Source organism: Henckelia pumila, chromosome 2, assembly GCF_033568475.1.
Source record: "Henckelia pumila isolate YLH828 chromosome 2, ASM3356847v2, whole genome shotgun sequence".
In the NCBI taxonomy this organism is placed as follows: Eukaryota; Viridiplantae; Streptophyta; class Magnoliopsida; order Lamiales; family Gesneriaceae; genus Henckelia; species Henckelia pumila.
The window spans coordinates 66,641,646-66,655,790 of NC_133121.1; the positions used below are offsets into that span (position 1 = coordinate 66,641,646).

The 14,145-nt window shown below is 40.6% G+C and overlaps 1 protein-coding gene across 1 annotated transcript in view; it reads left to right on the top strand.

Moving 5' to 3' along the window:
- Positions 1 to 11,586, top strand: part of LOC140877705 (uncharacterized) — a 31,091-nt gene extending 19,505 nt beyond the window's left edge. Inside the window, exon 6 of the mRNA XM_073281260.1 lies at positions 11,051 to 11,586. Within this exon, the coding sequence (XP_073137361.1) occupies positions 11,051 to 11,586 (536 nt within the window). The remainder of the gene's footprint in view (positions 1 to 11,050) is intronic.
- The last annotated feature ends 2,559 nt before the right edge of the window (positions 11,587 to 14,145 follow it).

The window sequence follows — 14,145 nt, forward strand, 5'->3', positions numbered from 1 at the left end:
TTGGACATGAGGTAAAAACGTGGAGGTTTTTTTGGAAGCAATTGGGCTCTACCTTTTGAAAATTATGGTTGGATGATATTATTCGGGACCATAGTTTGTCAATTGGACTCCATGTTCCCACTAAGGAAAATAGTTTCCCGTTTTCACTAGAGGGTAGTGAAATCGTTAAAATAGTGGGAGTGAGATTCATAAAATAAATTTCGCCTATTTTATGTCTTAGTAAATTAATTAAACAATAACTGATAATTGTCTGTTTCTTTTCAGTATTTCATAAAGATGAATTCGCGTAATCCACTATTCTCTATCCTCGAACAAAATAAACTGACTGGCGCAAACTATACGGAATGGTTCCGTAAGTTGAAGATTGTCTTGACTTCGGAGAAGATGCTCTACGTGTTAGAAAAATCTCCTCCAAAGGAAGCACCAGCTGATATAAGTCCGGAAGAGTTGGACAAACTTGATACATGGTGGGACCATGATATCAAGGCCAAATGCTATATGCAAGCCTCGATGTCTGATGAACTCCAGAGGCGATTTGAGGATACCGTGAATGCTGCTGACATTCACGTACAACTCAAGGAACTTTTTGGGGCTCAATCGAGAGCTGAAAGGTTCGCTAATGTAAAAGAGCTAATGACGTGTCACATGCATGAAGGGACTTCGGTCCGTGATCATGGGGTACGAGTGATTTGGCTCATACAGAAGTTGGTAACGCTTGATTTGGTGTTGGAGCATGAACTCAACGTGGACTTATTACTTCTATCTCTTCCTTCTTCGTTTGACGGATTTGTGGTGAATTTCAATATGAATAAGATAGAGGCCTCCCTTGAAGAGATGGTCAATATGCTTGTAACATATGAATCCACTTTAAAGAAGGATAAACCGGCTTTCTTGGTGGGCTCCTCTTCTTCTGCTAAGAAGGGGCCAAGTACAAAGGGTAAGAAATGTTCTGCCCCACCCAAGAAAACCTGACCCGAGAAGAAGTACAAGACAAAGGCTTCAAACATGAAAAAATCCAAGGATGTTTGCCATCACTGCAAGAAACCCGGTCATTGGAAACGTAACTGCAAGGAATATCTAGAGCAGTTGCGAACTGCGAAGGGTATGTTCTATATTGAAATAAATGTTTCACTTAATACTACTTCTTGGGTATTGGATACCGGATGTGGATCTCACATTTGCAATGATTTGCAGGTGATGACAAGAAGTCGCAAGCTTAGAATGGGTGAGACCAAGCTGAGGCTCGGAAATGGTTCCAGAGTTGAAGCTAAAGCTGTGGGAGATGTTTATTTAATTTTGCAGAACGGTTTTAAGTTACTTTTGAGAGATGTTTTATTTGTTCCAGATTTGATTAAAAACATTATTTCTGTTTCTATGCTTGATAGAGATGGTTATTCTTGCAATTTTGTGAATGATATTTGCAATATTTACAAGAATAAATGTTTGATTGGAAATGGACAACTTGAAAACGATCTATATAACTTCAAATTAAAAGACGTTCCAATAAATTATGTTGATAAACCGGTAACAACAAACAAAAGGAAAATCGATAGTCAAAACCCGGCAAACCTTTGGCATGTTAGGCTAGGTCATATTTCCTCAAGGAGGATGAACAAGCTAGTGGGAGAGGGCATGTTTGATATGTCTGATATTAACTCTCTACCTACTTGTGAGTCCTACCTGAAAGGAAAAATGACTAAATCTCCTTTTAAGGGGAAACAAAATCTGTTGGATTTGATCCATACAGATGTTTGTGGTCCATTTAGAATTGGTACTCAATTCGGCCACACCTACTTCATTACCTTTACTGATTATTATTCTAGGTATGGGTATTTATATTTAATGAAATATAAGTCTGAAGCATTTGAAAAGTTCAAAGAATTCAAGGCTGAAGTAGAAAACAAGCTAGGTAAAAGTATTAAAGCACTTCGATCGGATCGAGGTGGAGAATACTTAAGTACCGAGTTTTTGGACTATCTGAAAGAGAATGGGATTCTCTCTCAGTGGACTCCTCCTATGACACCTCAGCTGAATGGTGTATCGGAGCGTCGTAATCGAACTTTGTTGGACATGGTTCGATCCATGATGAGCTTCACTGAGCTTCCACCTTCGTTTTGGGGCTACGCGCTTGAAACGGCGGTGTTGTTGTTGAACAACGTCCATACCAAAGCAGTGGACAAAACACCATACGAGTTATGGAATGGCAAAGCTCCTAAGTATTCGTACTTGAGGATTTGGGGATGTCCTGCTTACGTGAAGCAGACAGTGGGAGATAAGTTGAATAGTCGATCCACCTTATGTTATTTTGTAGGGTATCCGAAGAATTCAATCGGATATTATTTCTATCATCCTGCTGAAACAAAGATGTTTGTTTCAAGGAATGCCACCTTCTTGGAGAAGGAGTTCTTATTGGATAAGAAAGGCGAGATGATGGAACTCGAAGAAATTCGAGAAGAACCCGAAATACAAAATAATGATCCTACACCTCAGGAACCATTGATAGACACGCCTATACCTAGAAGATCCGAGAGGACTTCTAGACCTCCTATTCGATATGGTCTTCTTCTTGAAGGGGATCAAGATGAACCCGATGTTGGATGTGATCCAAGAAACTTCAAGGAAGCAATTTCTGATGCGGATTCAAATTTATGGCTTGAAGCTATGCAGTCGGAAATAGATTCGATGCATATAAACCAAGTTTGGTCTTTAGTAGATCCTCCCGATGGAATTGTTCCAATAGGGTGTAAATGGATCTACAAGAGAAAGCTTGGGCCTGATGGTAAGGTATTGACCTACAAGGCACGATTGGTGGCGAAAGGTTATAATCAAAGACAAGGAGTTGACTATGATGAAACCTTTTCACCAGTTGCAATGTTCAAGTCCATAAGAATCCTTATTGCCATAGCTGCTTGGTATGACTATGAGATATGGCAAATGGATGTGAAGACTGCATTTCTTAATGGAAACATTAAGGAAGAGATCTATATGACGCAGCCTGAGGGATACACATCCATGGGAAGTGAGCATAAGGTATGCAAGCTTCAGAGATCGATCTATGGTCTCAAACAAGCATCAAGAAGTTGGAACCAGAAATTTGATGAAACAATAAATGATTTTGGTTTCATCAAGAACCCGGAGGAACCGTGCGTGTACAAGAAAGTAGTTAAGGATGCTGTGACATTCTTAGTACTTTATGTTGATGACATCCTACTCATTGGGAATGACGTAGGGATGTTGCAGTCAACAAAGATATGGTTATCAGGTAGATTCTCGATGAAGGATTTGGGTGAGGCATCCTATATTCTAGGGATACAGATCTATAGAGATAGATCTAAGAGAATGATAGGACTCACTCAAGCAACCTACATCGACACCATATTAAAAAGGTTTTCAATGGATGGGTCCAAGAGAGGACATCTACCTATGTGTCATGGAGTTTCTCTATCCAAGTCTATGTGTCCCAAGACTGATGAAGAGATAGAAAAAATGACACATGTACCATATGCGTCAGCCATTGGTAGTATCATGTATGGGATGATATCTACCAGACCGGATGCAGCATTTGCTCTGAGTGTCACGAGCAGATATCAAGCTAATCCCGGTCAAATGCATTGGAAAGCCGTGAAGGACATTTTTAAGTACTTACGAAGGACTAAGAATATGTTCATGGTATATGGAGGAAGAGAACTAAAATTGGAAGGCTATACCAACTCTAGCTTCCAAAGTGACGTGGATGACTCGAAGTCAACCTCTGGATTTGTGTTCATGCTCAATGGCGGTGTTGTCTCTTGGAAGAGTTCCAAGCAGGACACCACAGCGGATTCCACCACTGAGGCAGAATACATTGCAGCATCAGCTGCTGCTAAAGAGGCCGTTTGGATGAGGAATTTCGTCCAAGAGTTGGGCGTAATTCCTGAAGTTATTGGTCCAGTCCCGGTGTACTGTGACAACACGGGTGCCGTTGCTCAGGAAAAGGAACCAAGGTCTCATCAAAGATCCAAACACGTACTGAGGAAATACCACATCATCCGGGAGATCGTGGAAAGAGGAGACATCACTGTCGAGAGAGTGGCCTCTGCAGACAATATCGCTGATCCACTTACTAAGCCCTTGCCAGGACCATTATTTGACAAACATCGCGAAACAATGGGTCTACGTAGTATGACTAGTTGGCTTTAGGGCAAGTGGGAGATTGAAAGAGTGGGTGCCCGGTGAGCCAACTTGTGGCTAAGGGCTTTGATGACTCTTTGTATAAACAATCTTTTGTTTAATATAATTTACACTTTTATTAATGGCAATGACTTTATCTTTCTTCATATTGTTATATTGTGATATACTATTGTTGTTTTGATAAAGACCTTGAATATACTATAGTGTATGTAAGATATGGTAGTGCATGGGGATGACTATCATGAAACACATCTTATAGTCACTGTATATTCTAAACAGTTCCTAGTCGATTGGGCCGTCCGTTAATAAGGATAAGGATCGCTCGAGATTGAGACTAGCATTTGCGATGCCGAGTACCACGTTTCATTGGTATGGAACATAGAGATGTTCAAAGCATGCAAATGGATATTCATACGATGAATGATCGAACTATCCTATCCGGACTTTCCAAGTGGTTATCACTTATCGAGTGGATAAAGTCCGCGGTTTTGGTTGTACACCATTAGTCCTTACTACTTGAAACATCATTGAGACTCTATATGCTAGTACTGTACTTTGACTCGTTTACCGACTCTATTAGGGTCATCAGGTGTCGGGATTGGGTATAGTTACGACACATATATGAGTCGATGCTTTGTTGTCAAGGATTCACCACATACTTGCTAGTGTGGATATCCTATGCAATCTGAGGAGATATTAGTGTGACGAATCTCTGGCCAGAGTACATGATGTGTTTTAAGAAATGGTTTCTTAGTAGCACATGCGATGTCACTATTTGATCTTCAAGATGTATTACATAGTTATCGAATCTCGAACGACTCTCGATTTACCAATGGTTGTTGATTCGATCGGGATATATGGATGAAGGGACCGTACTGTACGCTAACCAAAATCTATTGGTTCTTGCAGGCACTATCAGTGATACCTAGGGAATCATGGGGCGATGTTACTAGGCGCTCTTACCATGATTCGATGGGCAAGTCGGAAATTGTTGTTCCGAGTCACAAGGAGTTGTGAGCCCACGGCTAGCTGTATCCCTGAACCATTGAGGGTCACACAGAATAATGGATTTTTAATCCCCGTTGAGATAGTTAAATTTAAAGAGTTAAATTTAATGAACAAAGAAGTGGGACTTCTTATTTAAGAGTAGAGGAGTAAGATTTCCTAAAATGACATAGGGATGGGCATTTTTGGAAACCACTGAATTCGGATTCAGAAAATTTGTCTTGATTCTAAAAGATGCAGAAATGGTTTCTGTGAACATTGGTGAAATTGGTTTATCAATCTGAGTCACGATGAATTTTATATTAATTTCTGAACATGCGGGCTTTGCTTGTCAGGCTTGAACTTATGACTAATGGGCCCTAAGCTGTTAGCAGCCCACATTATAAATAAGTTATTGCAGTACAGAAATTACACAACAGAGGTCACAAAATATTTTGAAAAACCCTAGCTGTGTTTTCTCTAAGTGGCCGCCCCCCTCCCCTCTGCTCGGGAAAAATCCAGCCTGTGAATTTTGAATTTTCAGTCTGGTTTAATGGATCAAATTCGTTAATTCTCTTCGTAGAAACTTCTGATAGACTTTCTAGTGCAATATATCAGAGGAATTAAATCTCTGTTCGTGGACCTGATTGAAGAACAGTTCGTCCATCAGTTCCTGGGATATACAACAAGAGCAGAGTAATCTGTTGTTGTCCATAATCTCGATTCGAGATTGGAGGTAAAAATTTAATTGTTATTTAATTTTTACACACACAATTTAATTGTAAAGTTTTGATATCCATTATGGAATCGTTCCATATAAAATTTTTAAACTTCCGCTGCACCGGGTATCAATTCTGATTGATCTGATCACGGTTCTCCAACAGGACCAAAATCCATCACCACCGCGCAAAGCATATCCTCTAAAGTGAGAATAGTTCGCTCTGACTGTCCGTCCGTCTCTGGATGATAAGCCGTACTCAAGCTCAAGGTAGTACCAAGGGCTCGCTGGAAACTACCCCAAAATCTCGAGGTGAATCTCGGATCTCTATCACTGACAATGCTCAATGGAATCCCATGCAATCGAACAATCTCCCGCATATACAATTGCGCCATCCTATCAAAGGTGTAATCGCAGTTATAGGGAAGAAAATGCGCTGACTTCGACAACCAATCCACGACAACCCAAATAGCATCGCAATTCCAGGAAGACATAGGAAAGTGGGTGACAAAGTCCATCGTCACATGCTCCCACTTCCATTCAGGAATCTCTAAGCTGTGAAGTAACCCTCTGGATCGTCTAAACTCTGCCTTGACCTGCTGACACACAAGGCATCGGGATACGAACTGATAAATGCTGCGCTTCATCCCTTTCCACCAAAATCGAGTGCGAAGATCCTTATACATCTTCATGCTGCCTGGATGTACAGAGAATCGACTACGGTGAGCTTGCGATAAGATCTCATCCCTCAAAGTAGAATCCTCGAGTACCACAACTCGACCAGAAAGACACAACAGACCGTCTCCCTGCAAATGGAAACCAGAATTATTACTACCCTCAGCCAAACGGGCCAACTTCTGAGTCTTTAGATCAGAATTCTGAGTTTCACGGATTCGTCAATACAACGCTGGCTCTGCAAGCACAGAAGAAACACGAATCCCTTGTTCTTTCTTATGACGGAATGTGAATCCTGAAGAACAACACTCCTCCACTACCTTCGAAACTGAACTAGTACGAAGGGAACTAATATAAACTTTGCGACTAAGCGCATCAGCAACAGGATTTGAAGAACCTGGATGGTACTTGATCTCACAATCGTAATCCTTCAACAGATCCATCCAACGAAGCTGTCGCATGTTCAACTCAGCCTGAGTGAACAGATACTTCAGACTCTTATGATCGGTGAAGATCTCAAATCGTTCTCCGTACAAATAGTGACGCCATATCTTAAGAGCAAAGACAATGGCTGCAAGCTCTAAATCGTGTACGAGATAGTTCACCTCGTGAGTCTTCAATTGTCTGAAGGCATAAGAAATCACGTGGCCGTTTTGAGTCAACATGCACCCCAAACCCTGGAGAGAAGCATCAGTGAAGACTACAAAATTACCTGATCCAGACGGTAAGGCAAGAACTGAAGCTGTCGTCAAACGACGTCTCAACTCACGAAAACTGTCTTCACAAGCATCAGACCAAACAAAAGAAACTTCTTTCTTCGTCAACTGAGTCAAAGGCTTAGCTATCTGAGAGAAATTCTCCACAAAGCGATGATAGTATCCTGCTAAACCAAGGAAACTACGAATCTCAGAAGCTGTAGTCGGACGTGACCAATTCAGAATAGCCTCTGTCTTGCTTGGATCAACAGATACGCCATCCTGAGAAATGACATGACCAAGGAACACAACTCGGTCAATCCAGAAGTCACACTTACTCAGCTTCGCGTACAACTGTCTTTCCCTCAAGACCTGCAGTACAGTATAGAGATGGTAGGCATGCTCATCCATGCTGTGATAATACACCAAAATGTCATCGATGAACACCACCACGAACTTATCCAGAAAGTCTCGGAAAACTCTGTTCATCAGATCCATAAAAACAGCTGGAGCATTCGTCAGAGCAAACGGCATCACTAGAAACTCATAGGAACATCCTCTTGTCGAACTCGCAACTAATGATACCCAGACCGAAGATCAATCTTCGAATAGATAGAAGTACCCTGCAACTGATCAAAGAGATCATCTATCCGCGGAAGAGGATACTTATTCTTCACTGTCACCTGATTCAACTGACGGTAGTTAATACACAACCGCATCGACCCATCCTTCTTCTTGACAAACAGTACTGGGGCTCCCCATGGAGAAACGCTAGGTCGAATATAACCCTTATCAAGAAGATCTTGCAATTGCTTCTGCAGCTCTTTGATTTCTGACGGTGCCAATCGGTAAGGAGTTCTGGAAATCGGTGCAGTCCCTGGCACTAACTCAATGCCAAACTCAATCTCCCTTACCGGGGGCAAACCTGGAATCTCCTCCGGAAACACATCTGTAAATTCACGAACCACTGGTATCTCTTGGATATCTGGCTGTCCTAAGGATGCGTCAATGACGTAGATAAGGTAGCCTTCCCCTCCAGACTCTAAAGCATGCCGGGCCTTCAGAGCTGAAACCACTGGCATCCGGGGTCGCGCTTCCTTACCATAGAAATACCATGAATCGTCATCCTTCGGTCGGAACTGAACAAACCTCTGATAGAAATCCACTATCGCTCGGTAGGTAGTCAATAGATCTATCCCAATGATGCAATCAAAATCCTCCATCGCTAGAATCATCAGGTTAGCACTCAGCGGATGTCCCTCGAAATCCAAAACACAACCCACAACTAGATGCTTGGCTAAAACCTCGCTCCCCATAGGAGTAGAAACCACTAGCAACACGTCTAAAGGAATAAATGGCAATCTATACTTCTTAGCAAAACGTGCTGAGACAAAAGAATGCGATGCACCGGTATCATTTCAAACATATGCAGGAAAACCACATAAACTATAGATACCTGCAATCATCCGGTCACTGTCAGCCTCTGCCTGCTTCTGGTTAAGCGCAAAGACCTGACCCTGGGTACGTGGTCTCAAAGAAGAATGATCCCGAGAAGGAGTCTGAGTAGGCTGTCTCTGAGACTGCTGCGGCTGCTGGCGCTGCTGCGAATACTGCTGTTGAAAAGGTGGCTGCTGGTACTGAGGTGGCTGAACAGATGCCTGAGAACCTCCGGAACTACTCGCTGTTCCAACCAGCATAGGACAATCTCTCTTCATGTGACCCTCCTGGCCACACTGGAAACATGCAGTGGTCGATCGACCACACTGCCCTGGTGGATGTCTGCATCGGCACTGATGACAACGGTTCGGCCTTTGGCCACCAAAGTTATGCACTCCACCAGATCCAGAGGAAGAAGAAGAAGTACCTCCTGGCTTCTTGAAAGACTGTCCTCTCGGACCCAAAGAACTAGAGCTCGCTGGCCTGGAAGAAGAAGATGAATGTCAGGATTCAAACCCTGAAGGAAATGATCAAACTTCGCCATAGAACTATCAGCAACATGAGGACAATAAGGTAGCAGATCAAAGAACTTCTGCAGGTACTCCTCGATCGTCATCGTCCCCTGTCGCAAACTCAACAACTCACTGGCTTTCGCCTGACGAAGAGCTGGAGGAAAATAAAATCTCTGATAAGCAATACGGAACTCAACCCAAGTAGCTGCACCTATAGCTGCTATGAACGGTGCGGAAGTAGACCTCCAATCGGCAGAATACAACAAATCAGAGTTATAGTAAATATTCATGCATCAACCATAAAGCTCTAAAAGCCCCTGGTCAAACCTAGCTCCGCTGGTCTAGACTCTAAGCCTACTAGTCCAGTATACTTGCTACTACAATGCAAATATTCATGCATCAACCAAAAGCTCTAAAAGCCTTAACTAAGCTAAAGCGTACTCCTAAATATTTTTAGGATGCCAAAGCTATACCTACGTCCGTCGTTAGCCCTTTGCTGTAGATAGCCTCAAAACTAGGCCGTAGCTCTGCGATGACGTCTAGATCACTAAGCCACTTTTGGATTTCCCATAGGAGAGAAGAGAGGAGATGTGCGAGTCACAAATGATCCTCGGCTCCTCTATTTATAGACGACGTTCGGGCCGTCCGAACTCGGCTTCGGGCCCTCCGAACTGGTTCGGATCCTCTGATCACGACTTCGGATCGTCCGAACACGATCGGACCGTCCGATCCTTACTTCGGGTCTTCCGAAGTCACATCAGTGATGTCATCCACGACGTCACCTTGCTGACGTAGTTGATGACGTAAGCCCTAACCCTGTTTGGATCCTCCGATCCCACCGACGGAGCCTCCGATCCTCTTCGGATCTTCCAAACTTCAGTTCGGAGCGTCGGATCCTGCTGAACCAATTCAACTAATTCGAGTGCTCTTAATCCATTTATGAAGTCCGTTATCCCAATAGGAACTTACTTAATCATGTTTTACTTAATCTAAACATGATCACGTGATTAATTACTCATTAATCACTAATTAGAAATGCGGGTTACTACAGTTATCCTGTCATATGATAAACTTTATATGATTATCAGCCTCACATATTTTCTAATATATATTTTCACTCATAGTCCAGATAACCCAATATTTTTTTTCTTTTCAAATATATCCATCATCCTAATTTTAGTGGTTCGATTGGGTTATTTTGGCAATTTGTTTGAGTTACAAAGTTTTGTACATCATTATTCAACTAGATTTATCTCCTCATATTTGATTACATTACCTGGTCATACCATTTGACATAGCTAATTAATTTGTTTAACCGATATGGTTGATTTTTCTGATAATTCACCTATCCGAGATTTTCATATTCACTTCCTCGTTTACATGATAAAATCCATAACGCACCTCTATTATCCAAATCATTTTACTTAGTTTCCAAAATCATATTGATTATACTAAGTTAAATTAATTTTCATTTCTTGTCTATCGTTAAGTTGTTTCAAATATCATAAATCTAGTCAATATTCTTATTGTTCCATGATGGAAAATCTATTCAATTCCCTCCATCAGTATCACTTCTAAGATTCAAAAGTTTAGACTAGAATCCATTAATATTTTAAGTAGAGGTTAGGAAACTAGGCTACATATTAGAATTATTGTAGAAATTTTGAGAATGTTTACTCAGACTTAAGTTGGACTCATTTTGGGACGATTATTTATAATACTTGGTCGATAGAAATATTTATTATATGATTTCATATTTACAAAGAATTATTTTGGAGCTAGTATTCATTACATTATAGATAAGAATTTAAAGTCATGATTGTAGAAGTTTAAGTTACTTTGATAATATTGGATTATAGATCGACAAAATAAATGGGTTGATATGAAGAGACGACCGTTGGAGTTTGAAGTAGGCGAAAAGGCTTATGTTAAAATCTCACCCATGAAAGGGGTGATCCGTTTCGGAAAAACTGGGAAGTTAAACCTGAGATATGTTGGACCATTCGAAATTTTTGACAAGGTGGGAACATTGGCATACAGGCTGGCATTATCACCAGATATGTCAAAAATTCACAATGTTTTCCATGTGTCCCAGTTAAAAAAGTACATCCCGGACCCAAGTCATGTCCTTGAAACTGCACCCCTTATAATCGAAGGGAATCTAAATGAGGAACTTAAGTATGAAGAGGTTCCTATTCGAATTGTGGATACAAAGAACCAAGTACTGAGGAGACAAAACATACCATGCGTTAAAGTGCAGTGGTCTAATCATTCTGAAAGAGAAGCCACATGGGAACTCGAAGATAAGATGCGGAAACAATACCCTTACCTTTTTGAAGAGCAACTCAACTCAAGTTTCGAGGAAAAAACCCTCAATAAGGAGGGTGGGATGTGAAGACTAAAAATTTCAGAAGCACCTCCCCAACCGATGGAATTCAAAAAGACAAGCAGCTGATTTGGGAGAGAGTGTAACAACCATAGCAATAGCCATAGTAATGGAAAATGATGGAGAATTGTAACAGCCATTGTAACATCCATGTTAATGGATATTAATGGCTATTATGGAAGATAAATGACTGTTAATAGGAGGCCTTTGGCAGCTATGTGAAGCCTATAAATAGGGGATTAAGCTGATGGAAAAGAACACACAAATTCGAGCATATGCACTACCCAAGTTTCTGTCCAAATCCTGAAATTTTCAGCAGCAGATAAAACATCATTCCCATCGCTAAATTGCTTTAAATCCCATCTCCACCGTTCATATTATACCCACACATGTTGTGAACAACATATACAACATTTAGCCCAATCCAACGGTTAGATTTATGTAAAAGACCATCACAATAATACGTGGCAGATTCTAGGTAAAAAGGGAGCGACTCCAGTTCGTCGACCAGAAACGGTATCAAATGACCTTAAAAGCCAATCATAACCGTTCATAATATTTCTTACATCCTTATAAACGTGCGGACCAAATTTGAGGTCGATCCGACGGTTCAATATTCCAAAAAAAATACTTCTGCAAGTTGACTGAATTTTGTTGCATACAAATCCGAAAATAAGGTAAGTGGGTTTTTGTTTCTTTAAACCATCTTTGTTTCAATTCGATGAAAATCATTGAGTCTTTTTTCTATTGGACTCTTTTTGTTAATTTTGATTCTCTCTAAGAAACCATCGAAATCTTTGTTTGGGCTTATTCTTGTTTGAAATCACCAGTTCACTTACATACATGCACACATAACACCGTATACTCATACTCTCGTACTGAGCATGTTAGGCTCACTTCCGGTTATTTTCTATTGGCTGGATGCCCTATTCCATGGGGCAGATGTAGGTAGTTCTCCCGGAGACAGGGAGGTTAGGTGGTGACCAAGGCTGGATAGCGGGGTTGACAACTAGGTTTTGCTTACCTGGTATTTGACTTACTTTAATTCCGCAGTTTCTCTGATTAAGATTATTTTATTAATTAATTTCATGCTTAAGTTCTGATTAGTAGGTGATCACGGTGCGGGTCACTACAGATTTTTTAAGCCATATTTGTTTCAATTCGATGAAAATCATTGAGTCTTGTTTCTATTGGACTCTTTTTGTTAATTTTGATTCTCTAAGCATTATTCTAAGAAACCATCGAAATCTTTGTTTGGGCTTATTCTTGTTTGAAATCACCAAGTATTCGTTTCAAGTCTTGATCGTACACTGTTTGTTTTATGTCCTTTGATTCCGTATATGTTTTGTTCCACATGAATCCTTTGTTATGCTTCATTTTGAAGTACCTTATGATTCGTTATGCATTCCTTTGCTAAGCCTTTGTTCAGATCCATTCTGTTCTTTTCGTTCCAATTGATACCCATGTGATATGTTCATTTGTGATGATTTTGATTGGAATAATGGCGCATTGGGAAAAGCCTGTGAGGGAAAAGGCCCAGAGGGAGCCCATGCGTGGGAAAAGGCCCCAGAGGGAGCCCAAAACCAGTAAAAGCCCATGGTCATTATGATAAGATATGAATAAATATATTTTTAAAAGAATGATGTTCCTGTTTTGAAAACTTGATCATACGTTCCTCGTTTCATGTCCTTTGATTTTGTTTCATGTTTCGTTCTATACGATTCCTCTTTTATGCAATGAGATCTTGAAATGCACTGTTAGGATTCAAATTAAGAAATGGTAAGGAAATTCCGAAAACATGATATGATAAGGCCTTGATGCGGTGTGTTATAATAACCGTTTAAGGCCTCGTCCCCTTAGAGGAGTAACAATTAGGGACTGATCAGTAGCCAAGGATTAACGAGATGAATAACAGTGCTATGTCTAAGTTATGCTTCAGTTATGATTTGTCTTGATGCTTTGTTTTGAATTCTGTTTGTCTCATATCTTGACTCCTGTTGCGACATGTTCTAGAACATGTCTTCTTTTGAATTCTTATCATGTATATATATATTCGAAATTTATGTGTACGATTGGCCTCCACTTGCTGAGTGTTTCTCAAAACACTCACCTCTTTACTCTCCCTCCACAGATAAGAATGAAGATGAGTTAGATGACGAAGAACAGAATATGTTCTGGGGTTGGTGATGACGGATCAGTTCAAGTTGAAGAAATATTTTTTACTTTAAATTTCAGTTTCGCTTCCGCATTGTCGCACTTGTGTTTTTCAATGTATAAACAGTTATAGTTTATGAAATAGACTGGTTTTTGGCAAGATTTGTACTACGAGGCTTGTTGTTTAAATGTTAAATTGTTAAACAACGCCGATGTCAACTAGGCCCATTTTTGGGGCGTGACATTTACCCTATAACAACGTTGCATAAATTTGGACAGAATTGTGCGGTGAAACATGCACTCAAATTGATTGATTAACTAATATAGAAACGAGGATAGAGTTATTGTACGATCGAGAGCTTGCTGCTTTATAAAAAATAATAAAGGGAAAATTCAGGTTCAGTCTTAAATTTT